The sequence below is a fragment of the Piliocolobus tephrosceles genome, chromosome 11 (genome assembly GCF_002776525.5).
Source record: "Piliocolobus tephrosceles isolate RC106 chromosome 11, ASM277652v3, whole genome shotgun sequence".
Classification (NCBI taxonomy): Eukaryota; Metazoa; Chordata; class Mammalia; order Primates; family Cercopithecidae; genus Piliocolobus; species Piliocolobus tephrosceles.
The window spans coordinates 102,883,665-102,901,456 of NC_045444.1; the positions used below are offsets into that span (position 1 = coordinate 102,883,665).

The window sequence follows — 17,792 nt, forward strand, 5'->3', positions numbered from 1 at the left end:
CTGATGATAGAGAAATATTATATTTATCACCAATGGTGCTCAGGATAGCTCAGGATGTGGTGCTCAGGATGGGGTAAAGTGACTCAAGTCTCATGACTCATCTTCTCTCAAGAGGAGGGGCTATGGAATCAGAATCACAAGCTAGCTTAATAAAGCCTTGAGAAACATTATCAACTAGCTGTCTCAATTTCCCCCGCTGTAAAATGGGGACAAGAATGTGTTCCATAGGGTGTAGTGCGGTTAAATGAGGTGACTCATATTTATGCTAAACGCAGTGACTGATGACCGCAATGATGACGACGACGGCAGGCGGGCGCAGCGGGTGGGGCTTAAATTGCAAGTATAACAATACCAGGAATGGATGCCCTGGGGAGATACTTTTTATTAAGAGCTGCCAAGTTAGTATGGCTGTCTGGGATGCCCTCTGGAGACAGGAGACTCCGGATTTGGGAACCTCAATGTCCCAGGCTTTCAGGACCTGGCGTTTGGCTAAACCTCTGGAGAACTACAACTTCCAGGGTGCACCACTTTCTCGCCGCCCATGACGTTGCAGCTCCCGTTTCTCGCCAGGCTCCCGTCCCGAACTACAAGTCCCAGAAGACCCTGCAGCCCCGCTCGCGTTCTCGTCTTACTTTTGGAAGCGAAACTGAGGCCGCATTGCCTGCTGGGTAGTGTAGTTCAGCGGTGGCCGAGTCCTTCAGACCTGGCCGCTACGATAAGGCGGGTGAACTCGCAGCGCTTGAATACCCGGGGCCTAACCGTCCACTCGGAAGACTGGCCCCTCTCGGGAGGCTCTGGAGTCGCGCCTGGGGTCAGGGCCGGGGGCGAATGCAGCTCGCGTTCTGGGCCTCCCTGGGTGAGAAAATGGTAGACTGGCAGGAAGGCGGCGGAGGCGGACGAGACCAATGCTAGCCTGGAGGAGGAAGTGGGCTAATGGGAAGGGTGAATCCAAGTGGAGATCGTAGGGGTGGGAGTGGGGCGTGGCGCCCTCTCACCTTGAGGCCGGGTGAGGCGCGCCCCGAGATGCCGGAGAGGTAGAGATCCCTGCCTAGAGAGGAAGAGGGGCGTTCATGTGGCGGGATGGATTTATGGTTTGGGGCTGATCAGTGGGTCTTATGGCCTCATCTCCCTGGTTAGTGGAGACAGCTCACCAGGCCTGGAATCTGGGGAGTTTGGAGGTGCAGGAGATCCCTGGTTGGAAACTTAGGCAGTGGTGTGTTACCCAGCGAGAGTGAGGGCTTCTGCTGTGCACCTCCAAAACCTTTCCCTAACCTCCTCACCCCTTCCTAACTGCTAATGGTGGAAGAAGGTGGAAGTTCTCTGGGGATAGATACTTCGTGGTGGCGGAGTGGGGAAAGGGGTTGGGTTCTGGCCAAAGGGAGCCCCAGCAGGGAAGGAAGCCTTTGAACCCTATAGCTGCCCAGAGGCCTAAGCAGTGCTACTGGAGTACCCCTACGTCATCATTCTAACCGTTACACAGCATTACATTAGATGCAGGCTATTTAGTCTGAACCAAGCCAGACAAATTGGTGTTCTGCCCCCTGCTTCTAAAATATTGTAAAAATGTCTCAGCTCATAGGAAAATAAATATTCCGGGTAAATTCACGGAAAAAAATAATCAGGATGCAATGTGGAATGTTTACAAATGATACTACTTTATAATAAATTCTTATGTCTCCTAAATATGTGCCATATGGTTATGGATGAAAAAAAATCCGAACTATATACTCTAAATTATTAATTTCAACTCTGGTTATTGATGGCTGGTAAGATTACAGATTAATTTTATTCTTTTTTTGTTTACATCTTTACGTAGCATCTTAATTTGCACAGTGAACACATAATTTTTTTTTTCTGCCCCTTATTTTCCCAGGAGAGTTAGTCAGTTGCCCCATGTGTTGTGTTTTGGAAATCAGGTACTAAGGCCAGCTGCGGTGGCTTGCACTGAGCCACAGGCAGACTGATGTGCCAGGAATGATAAAAAGGGGTGAATGTGAGGGGAGAATTTAGTGTGCAGTCTATGGGAGGCTAATGCTTTTTTTCCTTCTTCTAGGTTGGAAAGAGACTATTTTAGCAAGTGTCACGCCATGGTATGTGGTTGGTTGGTCTATTTCAGTCTAATCTATTATGCTTTCTGGTTAAAAATGTGACCTTCCTCATTATCCTGATTTATTTAAGTTGCACTGCATAACTTTGTTAGGTTCTGATAACTCACCTTGGCTGGGCCATGGGAAGGAAAGAAATATTGCCTCTGAAATGCCTTTTTAGCTTTTTTTTTTTTTTTTTTTTTTTTTTGAGAATTTTGCTCTTGTCATCCAGGCTGGAGTGCGGTATCATGATCTTGGCTTACTGCAACCTCTGCCTCCCAGAATCAAGCAATTCTCCTGCCTCAGCTTCCCAAGTAGCTGGGATTACAGACATGCACCACCACGCCTAGCTAATTTTGTATTTTTAGTAGAGACAGGGTTTCACCATGTTGGCCAGGCTGGTCTCAAACTCCTGACCTCAAGTGATCTGCCTGCCTCAGCTTCCCAAAGTGCTGGGATTACAGGCATGAGCCACCACACCAGGCCTGCTTTTTGCTTTTTGATCAGGATCTTTATTTTATCATATGCTACCTACTATTTCAGTGTGTGTGCAATTATAAAAGAAACTTTAATATATCCTTTAGTTGTGCTCATTATGCATTTTCCGGGACAAAAGCTTGTTAAAATCATGGTTGGAGCGTGGCAATTAATACATGTAATGTTCATTTAATTCTGCTTACTTTCTTCCACAGCTTTTGCCAATTTTCCAATTAAAGGTTGACATTCCTGCATAAGCATTTCTCTGTGAAAATGTCCTTGCCTCTTACAGAGGAGCAGAGGAAAAAAATTGAAGAGAATCGACAAAAAGCTCTGGCCCGTAGAGCCGAGAAGTTATTGGCAGAACAGCATCAGAGGACTAGCTCAGGCACCTCCATTGCTGGCAACCCATCCCAGGCCAAGCAAGGCCCATCCCAAAATTTCCCAAGGGAGTCTTGTAAGCCAGTGAGCCATGGTGTAATTTTCAAGCAACAGAATCTCAGTAGCTCATCTAATGCTGACCAAAGACCTCATGATTCCCACAGTTTTCAAGCAAAGGGAATATGGAAAAAGCCAGAAGAAATGCCCGCTGCCTGCCCAGGCCACAGCCCACGAAGTCAAATGGCTGTCACTGGAATCTCTCCTCCCTTGGCACAAAGTCCTCCAGAGGTCCCTAAACAGCAGCTCTTGAGTTATGGGTTAGGTCAAGGTCATGCCGAGGCTTCACCTGAGATCAGGTTCACACCCTTTGCTCACCCAACTCATGAGCCTTTGGCCAAAGCAAAGAGTTCCCAAGAGACACTAGCTCGTTCCTCTGGACAGCCTCCCAGGGATGCTAAGTTAGAGGCCGAGACAGCAAAAGCCTCCACCTCGAGGCAGAACATTTCTTATATCCATTCGAGCTCAGGGACAGAAGGAAGACTCCAAAAGAAGTCAGGGTCCTCAGTCGAAAAAGGAGTGATCTCTCAGAAGGGAAAGTGCATAAGGAATGGCGATCGTTTCCAGGTGTTAATTGGGTACAATGCAGAACTCATTGCAGTGTTTAAGAGCCTGCCCAGCAAGAGATATGGTAATGTCTTTGTTCTTCAGGTGTTTGGTGATTTTTTTTTTTCCTTATTTTTGGAGTCTCTTTTAATCTAACAGTTTCTCATAAATATTAAGAGAGTGCATTGGCACATTCTGTCCATGCAGTTGTGAAAATTTTTTCAATTTTAGCTTGTGTTTCCCTTCATAATAGTCATTCCCTCAAACAGCTGCCAAACTTGATGGTTGTCACATGGCCATCTGGAGAATGGTTGAATGTTATTGAGAAGATCCTTCCTTTGCCAGGTGCTTTATATGCATTGTAGCACTTAAGCTGAACAGCAGTTTTTTTTAAATAAGTAGATGTAATTTCGGTTTTTAAGGCGATGGAACTGGCTCAGCAAGAGTAAGTGACAGGCCCAGTTTCATTGGTGTGGAAAGGCAGCATCAGGATGTGACCAGCTCAATTACAGCCCAGAGCCATTGCTCCTCATACTGCTTTTCCTGACCACACTACGACCTGGAGAACTTGGATTCTAGTCCTAACTCTGCCCTCAGTCCTCTTAGGTGAAGTTCATAACTTCCCAGTGCCTGAGTTGGATTCCACTACATGGAATAAAAGAATTATCTATATTTACTGTTTGTCCTCTACAGAGATTTGTATAGATCAGTGGGGGCTTGCTGGCCAGCTGTTTTGAACTTGGCGTGCATTCATTGATTCATTTAGAACGCAAGCTTGTGTTGAGTGCCCAAGTACAAATTGTAACCACAGTCAGCCCTCTGTTTTGTTTCAGATCCTGACACCAAGACGTGGAACTTCAGCATGAATGACTATAGTGCCCTGAGTAAGTAGGCACATGGTTGTCCCTCATGGAGGGCGACCTGGCGCTGAAAATCTCTGGAGTATCACATGTAGTCTAGCTTATGGTATGCATGGCTTTACAGGTGGTGAAAGCTTTCAGGCCACCAACCCACACTCCTTCCCACTATGTCTAGCCTAATGAAGCAGCTCTGTGGGTGAAGGCCATTGGTAATATTAACAAAAGCTAGCAGTAAATGATGCTTGCTACGCATTAGGCAATTCTAAGCCCCTTAAGCTAACTTTTACTCCTTATAATAACTTTTACAGATGGGGAAACTGAGGCCCGGGGAGGATGAGTCAGTAACACAGGGTCACATAGCCAATAAGTTGTACAACTGGGATTCAAACCCAGACAGTATGACTTCAGACTACATGTTCCCACCAGACTATGCTGGCCCCAGCAGTGACAGGCAGCTCAGGCAGCCTGCCAGCCCCTGCTCCCAGGAAGGTAACAGTTCAGCAAACAGCGCAGATCCTCAGAGTACTCTCTGTGCAGCTAACTATTCAAAAATGCAAGGAGGGGGCATTGGCCAGGTAAGTTCTAATGCAGTGTCTGGTCATAGTCAGTACCTGGTTACGTCCCTCTGCCTTCTGAGAAAACTGTCATACACCGAAGTTTTTGTCACTTGATCCTGGCACATGAGCCTGCACACGTGTGTTAAAGCGTCAGCCACGTGTGTTTTCATCTTCCATTTATTCTACTCTTCTCCCCCACCTGCCATTTCTACATCCTATCTTCCTCCCCCCCAGCTTAAAAAGGGAAAAGATAAGGAGGTATGCTTAGGCCGATTTGCAGATTTGGGGCATGAGGTAGGATGATCTGGAGGCACCAGTACAGTTTCTGGGGAGGGTGGTTTGGGCCGGTGATGGGACAGCTCCCTGTAGAATTTCCTGGTTTTCTCCTTGGCCTCTTGAAATGTGTACATTAGGCAGTATCTCTTTCTTTGGTAGCTGCTAGCGTGTTAGTTTGTGAGGGCTGCCGTGACAAAGTACCACTGACTGGGTGGCTTAAATAATAGAAGTTTATTTTTTCACAGTCCTGGAGGCTGGAAGCCTGAGATTGGTAGGGTTGGTTTCTTCAGAGGCCTCTCTCCATGCCCTGCGGCGGCTGCCTTCTCTCTGTGTCCTTGTGTGGATTTTCCTTTGTGTGTGCAAATCCCTAGAGTCTCTCCCTTTTCTTAGAAGAACACCATCATTGGACTGTTGCCCACCTTGGTGACCTCATTTAACTTATTAATCTTTAAAGGCCCTGTCTCCATATATAATCACATTCTGAGGTCTTGTGCTGTGTGTTTAACATGAATTTCGGAGGGACACAATGCAATCCATAACACTGCTTGCTGCTAGCTCCGTCTAAAGAGGGCTCATTTTTTAATCCATTTGTTTGGTGTTAGAAGGGGGAGACCCAAGGCTCTGGATAAAGATTGCAGATTTTGACACCTGGTATTCTCATTGCTGGTGATTTTAAACCAGTGGTTTCCCCTGTTGCGGTTGTTTGTTTTTTCTTTTACCCTTGTTGTGATCACGGTGCCTGGTGGCTTAGATGACTCCTGCTTTTGCAGATTCATTTAGGTTTTTTGTCTGATATCATTACTTTTTTTTTTTTTTTTGAGACAGAGTCTCACTCTGTCACCCAGGCGGGAGTGCAGTGGCATAATCTTGGCTCCCTGCAACTTCTGCCTTCTGGGTTCAAGTGATTCTCCTGCCTCAGCCTCTTGAGTAGCTGGGATTTCAGGCGTGTACCACCACGCCTGGCTAAGTTTTGTATTTTTAGTAGAGATGGAGCTTCCTCCATGTTGGCCAGGCTGGTCTTGAACCCCTGACCTCAGGTGATCCACCTGCCTCAGCCTCCAAAAGTGCAGGGATTATAGGTGTGAGCCACTGTGCCTGACTACCATTGCTTTGTGTAATGCTCCACATGTTTTGAAAACCATGTTTATTGGGTACAAAATTCTGCCTATATACTTCTCCATGAAGCTCACAGAAGAGAAAAAAAAATTCTCCATATAGCTTTTAGATGAACTTTTCTTATTGTTTGACTCCTCTATATCTTTACCAATGTGTTACACACTTGGCCTTTTGCCTGCTGAGATAAACCTTGAAATTCCTTGCCATAATTATGGATTTGTGAATTTCTCCTTGTATTTCTAAGTTTCAGATAGGTTCATGATTGTGTGTCGTGACTGGCTTTTTAATCAGTATAACATCAAATTGTCTCTGTATCAGTCTTTCTGTCATTTTGCTTTAGGTGTATCTCTGGATTTTGCTTCATTAACCCTACCACATACTCACTGTAGAACACATTTTGACGTGTGAAGAAGAAAAACTATCCCCTGTAATCTCCCCACTCGACTAACCATTATTAACATTTTGGTTTCATACCCTCCAGCCTTTTTTCTATGCATGAAAATATCAAGTTTTATATATGCATATAATTTTTATTTTGCCCTTTTAATTTAATGCTCCAGCATAAAGCATATTTATTTTACTGAATGTTAACAGTTAATTCTAAGTGATGAAAATGTGTCCATTATCATAATGGGCCATTTTGGCCTTCACAAAATGGTTTTGTGGTGTTGAATTACTTTTGTCTTTTCCAAAAATTTTAGTACAAAATAAATTTTAATAGCTGTATACCATTCTGTCTTATGAATGTGTCGTACATTGCTTAAATTGTTTTTTTTTTTTTTTTTCCTGCTTGATTTTAATTTGCTGCCAGTTTTTCCAGTTTTAAAGCTGGAGAGGAACCCCTTCGTACTAAGTTTTGGTCTGTAATTTCAATTGGTAGTTGGGATAGATTCCCAGAAGTTGAATCATTATTCTTAGAGCTCTTGCTGTAATTGCCAAATTGTGTTCCAGAAGGTTTTATTCCCAACTAGCAATATGGATGTCTAATTGTTTCTCATCAATTTTGATAAGTAATTTTGACAAGTTTGGTAAGTAAAAAAGTCTCTTATTTTTCTGATTATTTGTGAAGGTAAACATTTCTTCAAATGTTTGTTAGCCTTTTTCCTCCTATTTTGAATTGGCTACATCTCTATCCTCTTCTTTTGTGGTCTTAGTACTTTTTTAAAGCATAAGCTCTTTTTATATTTCTTTACTCAGGGTTTTTGCCTTTCACTTCAGTGTGTGTCTGTTGACAGCTTAGTGTTATATAGTTGAATTTGTTAATTATAAAAATGCATCTGTAGTAGATGAAATAATGTTTAGAACTGTGTGTTTGTGACCTGGTGATCCTGGTCCTCACTCCTTTGTTCTCTGAGCAGTAGACAGAGTAGCGACCTAGGAGTGGGCTTAGCTGGGTGATTTGTGGTTTGCTGACTTCAGTGGCTTCTCCAACACAGTGCCAGAAATTATCTAATAAGTTTATTCATTCTGGTAAGCTTCCTCTTCCCCCTGTTAATTTCTGAATTTTAAATTTTTTGATTTGAAAAATGTAGGGAGGCCAGGTACGGTGCCTCACGCCTGTAATACCAGCACTTCAGGAGGCTAAGGCGGGTAGATGGCTTGAGCTTAGGGGTTTGATACCAGCCTGGGCAACATAGCGAAACCCTGTCTCTACAAAAAATACGAAAGTTACCCCCATGTGGTGGTGCACGCCTGTGGGCCCAGCTACTGGGGAGTCTGAGGTAGAGGATGGTTTGAGCCAGGGAGGTTGAGGCTGCAGTAAGCCATGACCATGGCACTGCACTCCAGCCTGGGTGACAGAGCAAGACGCTGTCTCAAAAACAAAAAAAAGAAAAACTTAAGGAGATGGAAAGTTACATTCAACAAATACTGAAATTCCCAAAGCCCCAACTAAAAAACACTTTCAAGCCTTCCTAATCTAACAGTGCCTTTTCTTGCCTTCCTGCCAAACCTAGTGCCTCTTCACCATGTCCCTTCCCCACTTTCTCCCTCTTCCCTTGCCTGTGTTTCAAAGCCACATCATAGCCCTCTGCTTTATCACTTCTGTTCGATTCTTCTTCTTTGGCAGTGAAAGCAGCCCAGAGCCTCCCCACGGTCAACCTGCAGCCTCTGGAATGGGCCTATGGCAGCAGTGAGTCACCCTCCACCAGCAGTGAGGGACAGGCTGGCCTTCCATCAGCTCCGTCCCTTTCCTTTGTCAAAGGGCGATGCATGCTCATATCCAGGGCCTACTTCGAAGCAGACATCGGTTATTCACAGGACCTGATTGCACTTTTTAAACAGATGGATTCCAGAAGATATGGCAAGTAATTGGTCTTTGTCTGATTCCCCGAATGTGTAGTATGGTCTGTGATCTCAACATAGGGTGTTTTTCTCTACCTTGAATATTCAAAATTTACTTTCTTGGGAAAGCCTTCCCGTTCTACTCCTCTTCCTTTAGAAAGATGACACGTTAATTATTCCAGATAGTAAACATACAGTGGCAGCTGTTTTGTCATTAAGGCCTTCCAAAGAGAAGACCCCATAATTTCCCCCGGTCAATGTCTTCTTGGTGGAAGCAGGTAAATTCCTGCTTCAGCCATTTAAAATCCATCTGTTTTTATTTTGGCCTTTGCAGAGCAAAAAAACAGGTGGTTGCCATAAAAATAAATGCTTTTCCATATGCAAACTTCGTGGTTTTCAAACTTGAGCATGCAGGGAACTGCCTGCAGGGGTTGTTAAAACGCAGATTGCTAGGCCCCACTACCAGAGTTTCTGATTCTAGAACTTGAGCATGGAGCCAAAAATTTGCGTTTCTCACAAGTTCCCTGAGCTGGTGCTGCTGCTGCTGATGGTGCCATAGTTTGAAAAGGCTGATAGTTCTCCTCTCGGCCTGCCCGTCAGCATTACGGGGCCACTTCAGAAACACCGATGCCTGGTTCTTATCCAGAGAACTTGATTTATTTTGTCTGAGGTGGGGCTTGGACATTGCTATTTTGTTTGTTTGTTTGTTTCATTTTTTTTTTTTTAATCTTCAGGTGAGCCTAATTATAAGCCAGTCTTGAAATCTACTGGCCAAGGCAGAATAGTTTTGCTGTATTTTAATTATTTTTGAGACAGAGTTTCACTCGGTTGCCCAGGCTGGAGTGCAGTGGCGCAATCTTGGCTCATTGCAACCTCTGCCTCCTGGGTTCAAGTGATTTTCCTGCCTCAGCCTCCTGAGTAGCAGGGACTACAGGCACCCACCACCACACTGGGCTAATTTTTGTATTTTTAGTAGAGGCAGAGTTTCACCATGTTGGCCAGGCTGGTCTCAAACTTCTCCGCCCGCCTTGGCCTCCCAAAGTGCTGGGATTAATTATAGGCGTGAGCCACCACGCCTGGCCTTTTTTCTTTATCTTTTTGTGAGGTTCTTCAAAAGCTGCCCCGTCAGAATAGGGGAGAAGCAGCTATAGATTCTGGACTCCTGGGTGTCATTCTTAGCTTGGGCCACATTGTTTTTTAAAAACGATGTAGTTTTTATGGATCAGTGTTTCCCCATTCTTGAATTGGTTTAATCTTGTTCTTAATCAGGTAGAACTTAAATACTTAAAACCTCATGCCTTTGAGACCTCACATTCAAGCATTGTCCTGGAAGAAGCCTCTAGAATTGCTTGCTCAACAAGAGTTTTCATCAGGGTTTTGGTTCCTTCTGGGGGAGGCTGATGCTGGTTGCTACGTCATCATCCTTAGATGGATGGAGTTTGGACTGATGAGGGCAGGCTGGTGAGCAGGGCATGGGGAGTTGTGCGAGGCCCAGACAGGTCGTGAAATGAGCTGCTCCGCAACAGCCTAGATCCTTTGCCTTTCCTGCCCCCTTGGATGTTTGGCTTCAGCTTGGGGTGGCCCATAAAAGGCAAATACAGGCCAGGTGCAATGGCCTGTAATCCCAGCAGTTTGGGAGGCCGAGGTGTGTGGATCACCTGAGGTCGCAGGAGTTTGAGACCAGCCTGGCCAACATGATGAAACCCTGTCTACTAAAAATACAAAAACTAGCCAGGCATGGTGGTGCCAGCCTGTAATCCCAGCTACTCGGGAGGCTGAGGCAGGAGAATCGCTTGAGTCTGGGATGCAGAGGTTGCAGTGAACCAAGATTGCACCACTGCACTCCAGCCTGGGCTACAGTCTCAATAAAAGATAAAAAAGGCAAATACAGTGATGTGTGTCTGTCACCGGCCTGTGAGATCACACTCCTGACGTGGTCTGCATTCTGGGAGTGGGTACCATGAAAGTATTGATACTGATACTGCTCACACCCAGATGTCCAAAAACCATGATTGGTTCCTTTGCCTCAGCTGTTGTTCACAACTTTTCCTGATTGCTGCTGTGCCGCTGTGAGAATCAAGTTGTCAGGAAGGGCCTTCCTCTTCTAGTTCTGTATTTAAGATTAGTCTGTCTGCTTTGTTCCTTCCATCAGGTTGTACCTGGACGACCTTGCTTTTTCCTGAAACTGACTCACTGTGTCCAAGATGCCTCTTTCTGTCCACCTTGCTTTTGAAGGAACCATATAGTGAAGAATGAACTTTTGCTGCCCAGATAGCATTTCCCGAGACCAAGCGTCCTTGATTTTTCAAAAGATACATTAGTAGAGAAATTCCTCTATTTAAATAATGAGCCACCATTGGGTAGAAAGATGCTCACCTTTTTAGTTGATAATGTGTGTAATTTATACTACACTATGCTAATTAGCAGATGATGTAATAATCACACTAACAATAATTCGTAATAACTGGATTTTTAGGGTGCTCATTGTTTTCCAGTCATACTTTTATAAGCATTTTACTTTAATTTCACATAATCCTCACAGTAACCAGTGAGGTAGGGGCTGTGGTATCTTTATTTTTCAGATATGGAAACTGAGGGAGAGGTGTTACACACAGTGAATTGCCCAAGGTGACATAGCTAGCAAGAGGCAGAGCTGAAATGGAAACTTTGGCAGTTTGACCACTCTGACCACATGCAGCTTCTTTCCCAGGTGTAAAATGGAGTTAACAACAGCCCACTTGGGAGGGCAGATGAGTGCCACTGAGTGTTGGCACAGTGCCGGGCTGAATGTGAATGCTGCTTAGGTGTGAGCTACAGTTATCACCCCTGTCACTCAGGGCATTTCTGACCTGCTAGACCCTCCCCAGCCGTGTATCCTGTGGCACCTTTTATCACAACCCTTACAACCCAGTGTTGTCAGCATCTCTGCCTCTCTTTCCTCCCAGTATATTGGGGAAGCCTCCAGGGAAAGTACTCTCCTAACTTCTCTATCCGCAGTGCTAGGTACAGGACCAGCTGCCACATTGTCTTTAAGCTTAATGGAAGTTTATGAAGCCAAGTAATAAATGAGTAAGTGTGATCATGTAGCAGGAGGACAGGGTGTCCTATTTGTGTATTTATTTCTTGTCATTGCAGATGTCAAGACCAGGAAGTGGAGCTTTCTCTTGGAAGAGCACAGTAAACTAAGTGAGAAGCCTTCCTTACTTGTTTTATATCATCCTTTGTTAAGCTTTAATAATTCACCTTAAATCTGATGTATTTTCGAAGAATCTTCTCCTTCCTTTGGTGCGGTGGGATGCTTGAGTACAGGGTAAGTAAAGGTGAGGGTGCAGCCTTGTCCACATCCACTGAGACGGCGGCTTTATGACAGCCCAGACAAATGCCGGGCCTCTTTTGCCATAAGGGTGAGGTGGCAGTAGTGAAACTTGCCAGGCCTGGGAAACCTTCCTGCTGTCATGGAAGTGCTGGAAGCATGGGTACATAGACTTTAGGAATTAGAAGTGAGCTAGGATTGCTTAGCTTAGGTGGAAGTGACCATAGATTACTTCTGAGAATAAGCTCTCAGTGTACTTCTAAAACTGGATGGGATGATCAAGAAAGATAGGAGAGTCTCACTAAGAATGGACTTCCTAATAGAGTTCTGTCTGAAGCAGAAGTCAAGGCCAGGGACTTATGCATTGTAATAAGCACTTTACAGACTGACCAAGGCACGGGGTATGTGTACAGACAGCATAAGTGCAAGAAGAAGAAGCCAGTTTGGGCTTATCATTTTTCTTCTCTGTGTTTTGCTTATATGGGGCAATAAATTCTAATATGCCTGGAAAAAGGAAATACAGTCACATCTCAGACTGTACCAGAATACCAGTCCCTTATCTCTCTGGCTGTAACAATTCTGCATTGGGTTTGCAGCTAGCATAGCTTATGTTCCTCTACTTTACTCCCAATCCTGACGGCCTACTGGGCCTCCCAAACCAAGGAAGGAGTCATCTGTGGGTACCAATCAGTCCAGGACAGACATGAACCAACCCTGGGAGCTCTGAGTCATTGGCCATCTTGCCTGGCAGGCTAGGGCTTCAATGTGAGGGAAAAACTGGGTTCCTTCCTTTTGTCTCCTTCTTATGTGACTCACTGTGTGACATTGGGTAAATAATTAAACCTTCTGGGTCCCATTGTCCCTTTAGTAAAAAAAGGGGTGGTCTTTAATCTCTATCTGCTCTCCTGACATAGGAATTACATATAAAGGAAGAGCCTTTGGTTCCTTGAGCAAAACTTGCTGTGAACTGCACGATTAGGTTTGAATATGAAATGATAACTAAATAAATGCTGGCTGAAGCAGAAAGGATGGCTCACGTTGATCTTGAGACTCTCTGGCTGCTACTATTTGGAACTTGTGATTTAGAGGGAATTATTTGGCAAAAGCTGAATTTTTTTTCTTTTTGAGACAGCGTCTCACTGTCACCCAGGCTGGAGTGCAGTGGCACAATTTCACCTCCCTGCAACCTCTGCCTCCCAGGCTCAAGCGATGGTTGTGCCTCAGCCTCCCAAGTAGCTGTTACACAGAATCCTTTTGGTGCCACTTTGCCAGCTGGGCTTGCTGCTGGGCTTGCTCTGCCCACTCGGCTCACGCTACTAGTCCAGATTGCACACTCACTGAGGGCAAGCTAGGCATGGAGCAGTGGAGGGTGTGTGAGTGAGTGAGTGTAGGGTCTGGCCATGGCACACAGCCAGGTGCACCAGAGCGGGCAGCTCCAGACTGTGGCACGGGCACTAGCTCCGTGTGAGGCTGCAACTGGACTAGGCATACCACAAGCAGCTTCTGCCTTGGGCACCAGCATCTGGATGATGGGAATGTGCTGGCGCCCAAAAACTTAAAGACACCAGCACCCGTGGAGCCCCAAGGGGGTGTTACAGCATGTTACAGCTCTGGCTCCGGGAGTCCCAAGGTCTGGGCCCCCAGAAAGGTTGCCGCTCTTCACTCCTGTGGTCCGGCAAACAGGAGCACATCACTGCCTGCAGCTTGGCGAGCAGACCAGGAACGTGTTATAGCCCTTTTCTCACCTGCCATTCAGCGGGTCCCAGATTCTTGTCCTGCATCCAAGAAGAATGAGGTTACGTGAACAACTGGAGAGTGAGCAAGGCAGAGAAGGGTTTTATTGGTCAACAGAACAGCTTTCAGTGGAGAGGGGACCCAAAGTGGGTAGTCCCAACGTGTGGCTGAGTCCAGGGTTTTTATGGGCTCAGAATGGGGGCATGTGTGCTGATTGGTCCATGGGCAGGCCTGGAAAAAGCACATTCAGTTGGCTAAAAGGCACTAAGGAAGTTCTCACTCTGGGTTGTGGACTCCACCTAGAACTGGCAGCCCGGTTTTCAGGTTTTAGTCTGTCTTCGGCTTGAAGGTTGGGTTTCACTGTGGACCCACCCCTGTCTGCCTATGAAGTTGTCTGCCTCCTGCTGTTATCAGCTGGAATTGTAGGTGCATATCCCCATGCTTGGCTAATTTTTGTATTTTTAGTAGAGATGGAGATTCGCCATGTTGGCCAGGCTGGTCTTGAACTCCTGGCCTCAAGTGATCCTCCCACCTTGGCCTCCCAAAGTGCTGGGATTACAGGCGTGAGCCACCATGCCCGGCTGCAAAAGCTGAATTGTTGATGAGAAATAGGAGTGAGTTCTTTCCTTCTCGCCTTTGTCTTTCAATCAGGAAACACAAATATGTTAGCTATAAAGTCTTGACTTTTACAGAACAACAAAAAGCAGGACACTTACGGCATTAGTAGATAAACATAGTGTTGAGAAACCATGACTTATGACTCACATAGCATTGTAGAGTGGTTCCTAATCTTTTGCAGGCAACACATTCCTTGAAATACCTGATGAAAATAATGGATTCTTCACCCAGAAAAAAAAATGCACATAATGGCCACAAATAAAATTTTTCACTTGATAAAAATGATTCCATGGATCCTGAGTGAAGATTCTAGATTTAGAGTTTTTACCTGCTATCTCATCACGACAGTGTCTCACGGAAGATAAGACTGATCTTCCTATTTCGTAGACTGAGAGAAGGTTGGGCCCAGAGAAAGGAAACAGTGGCTTTTCTTACTGGGAGCATTGCAGGGTCACAGTAAAGTCAGTGACAGAAATAAGACTAGAATTGCCATCTGCCTTTGTAATATGACCCATTATAAAATTTAGAAGCCGGCTATACTAAGAAGCTGGGGAGGGAAAGCGGTGAGAATAGAGCCCAGTTCCAATTTAGTTCCAATTTCTTTGTCAGTACTGTGAACCTGGGGAATGCCCACCTCCCTCCTCACCCCATGCTCTCCTTCCTCATGAGTGAAATTAGATGGTTGACCCTGAGCTAGTGAACGTGTGCCTAGGAAACTAATGAGGAAATGACAATAAGACCTGCGTACGTGAATGCTCATTGGTGAAGCAGTGGGAGTTATTTTCTCTAGTAAGGAGAATCTAAGCTTTCCTCCTCCCTCTTTTCTAAGTGACTCAGGCCTTTTGCCCCCAGTGAAATTGGCATAAGGCCTTTTGTTTTCCCCTTGCTGTCAGTCCAGAAGGGTTCTCAACAATCTTGTCTTGTCAGCTGCTATTTGAAAACATTAGCATCTCTGCTATGTGGCTAGTAGCATTCTGCCAAAGAGCTATTTTACAGAAATGACTTCTAGATGACTCACGAAGCCAGACAGCACGTCTGTCATCTCCTAGTACCAGGGTAAGGACAGTAGAGACAGTTGTCAGGGAATGGTGGTTTTCTCAGAAACACCGAGATGGCTGAACTAGCAGCATAGGATTTTGGAGACAGTAGTTGGTAGGAGACAGAGTAGATGTTGGTTTTATTCCTCTTAAATGGCTGAAGGAACATAATGCGTACAAAGCACTGTATTTTCTATCAGCCAGTTCATCAGCCCTTTCGTAACTTTCATCAGGTATTTGAGTTCTGAAGATCACTAGAATTAAAATGAAAATGGTTTTTCTGAAAGCACATGGAGTGCTCAGCCTCCTGAAGTGTGCAGAAATCAGCATGCTAAGATTTAATTTGGAGGTATAAAATGTATTTGTGCATCAATATGGACAGTCTATTTTGTATTAAAGCCTTCAACCTTACCTAATTTCCTGTCATGGTGATTCTTTTCATGGAAACTGTTTCCAGAAATAACTGGTACTTATATTTAGTGGAGGAGAGAAATGGACTTAAATATATTGAAATACAAAGCAGTTGGAGGTAGCAGTAGATGGCTCAGTCCTGCACGTTCACATCAGCATTTGCGGTGGTAACCGATTGATGGCTGTGGCGAAAGACTTTTGGAATCAGTTGTGAGGGTATTAAGAAAACACGATCACACATGACCATATGAAATAGAGAACCAGCCTTAGAATTCCAAATAATATTGGATAGAAGTAAAATAATACCCAGTTTCTCTTTGTAGTTTCCTTTACTGAATACCGGAGGACAATTGGCCTCTTGGTGGGTCACTCTCACTCCCAGGGTGCCCTTGAAAAGGTAAAGGATAAAGAGCAATTGACAATCTGTAAATAATGGCTACTCTTCTAATTAGATTCTTCAAAGGAAAATGATAAAAGGGAAGAACATCCTGAAAGTGACAGCCTGCAGGACAGCAGGCTGTGGTTAGTGATTTAACGGTAATTCCACTGCCAGGGGTCTCTAGGTCTATCATTTTTTTCTCTGCATTTTTAATTTGTAATTCAGCCTCCTTCTCCCAAGAATTATGTGTTTTTTTAATCTCTGTGGTTTATTCTTTTTCTGTTTCTCTGTTGAATAAAGGTGGTTTTTTTTTCCTCGTTTTTGAAGTTTAAAATCAGGTGAGACTGCATTCTTTCAGAAGGCAAGGTCAGTGCAATTCATTTGCTTTCATTTCCATGTAGATCCCAAGTAATTTATTTTTCCCACTTGGGTTAATGATCCTGACTAGGAGAGATTTCTCCACCCATTATATAGGGACCTAGGACCAGCATCATTGGAAGGAAATATTTATATCCCAAAGCTCCTCTTTCTCCAAATCTTTTGGGCATGAACATTCCAGCTCATATGCTTCTGTTCTTCTTTCCAGTTGCAAAGGTGCGCTGCCTCCCACAAGTTCAGCTGGATCCTCTGCCCACGACTCTCACCCTGGCATTTGCTTCTCAGCTCAAGAAGACATCTCTCAGTCTCACGCCAGATGTCCCAGAGGCAGACCTTTCTGAAGTGGACCCCAAGCTCGTGTCTAATCTTATGCCCTTTCAGAGAGCTGGAGTCAAGTAGGTTCTTGATCTTCCTCTCTCTTCCTCTCTTGCTCGGATTTCATTACTCACCACAGACCACATTCAGATGCTTCCTGTTTTATGAACTTTTATTTTCCACGGATAGATGAAAATTTAGAAGAGTGTAGGCATTAAACAGCCAGGTGTGCTGTTACCAAAGCCTTATTGTAACCATTGATTTCAAATTCCATGGGTTAATCAAGACTCTGAATTATAGGTATGCAGAAACCCAATTCAAACTAGCTTAAGGAAAGAGATTTCTCAGTGCCTGTAAGAGAAAATCCAGCATCTCTAAAGATCTCATCAGGCTGCTGTCCTCTCTCAGATCTGCTTTCTGTTCGTTTGCCCTGTTCCCAAGCAGGTGCTCCTCAAGTGTGGCAGCTCGGGCAGCCAGGGGCTTCCAGCTTGCATTCTCAGCTTAGCAACACACAGAAGCACCTTTTTCCTAATTGGGCTAACACTGCAATGACTTAAGTCTGGTACCAACGTTGGAGCCAGTCATTGTGGCCTTGGAGGCTTGAGGTCTTGTTGATTAGACTTGGTGATAGGCCCGTCCCTAGAACCAGAGGGTAAGACCTGCCCACCTAAATTACTTGGATCGAAAGTGGGAGGTGGCAGTTCTCCAAAAGAAAGTCAAGGTGCTCTTATTAGAGGAAGAAAAAAGGTAAACCTACATCTTTCCTTTTTTTCCAGAGTTTCTTGGGAGAAGCAAAATGCCAGATTTGAACTAGACTTCTCTTAAAAATATGGGAGTTCAAGGAGAAGAAAGAGGAAGTCTTGATAGTCTGTCTAGAAATAAGAAGCTGTTATTAGACAGTGTAGTTGGACATAGAACCCTGTGCAAGGGAAGGAACCTAAATTATCAATGGCACTGACACACCGCA

General features: G+C 44.8%; 1 protein-coding gene across 6 annotated transcripts in view; it reads left to right on the forward strand.

Annotated features, from left to right (window-relative positions):
• Nucleotides 1–631: 631 nt before the first annotated feature.
• SMARCAL1 (SWI/SNF related, matrix associated, actin dependent regulator of chromatin, subfamily a like 1) overlaps nucleotides 632–17,792 on the forward strand; it is a 73,924-nt gene continuing 56,763 nt past the window's right edge. For 5 of the 6 annotated variants that reach the window (XR_002733357.2, XM_023220646.2, XM_023220638.2 and 2 more), the window contains exons 1-7: nucleotides 632–856; nucleotides 2,054–2,090; nucleotides 2,780–3,633; nucleotides 4,382–4,432; nucleotides 8,426–8,659; nucleotides 11,776–11,826; nucleotides 16,719–16,905. Coding sequence is in view for 5 of the 6 variants with exons in the window: in XM_023220646.2 (XP_023076414.2) it covers nucleotides 2,838–3,633; nucleotides 4,382–4,432; nucleotides 8,426–8,659; nucleotides 11,776–11,826; nucleotides 16,719–16,905 (1,319 nt within the window). In the remaining variant the exon portion in view is untranslated. Of the gene's footprint in view, nucleotides 857–962; nucleotides 1,035–2,053; nucleotides 2,091–2,779; nucleotides 3,634–4,381; nucleotides 4,433–8,425; nucleotides 8,660–11,775; nucleotides 11,827–16,718; nucleotides 16,906–17,792 lie in introns of those variants that run through there. The other variant, XM_023220640.2, reaches the window with a different exon arrangement.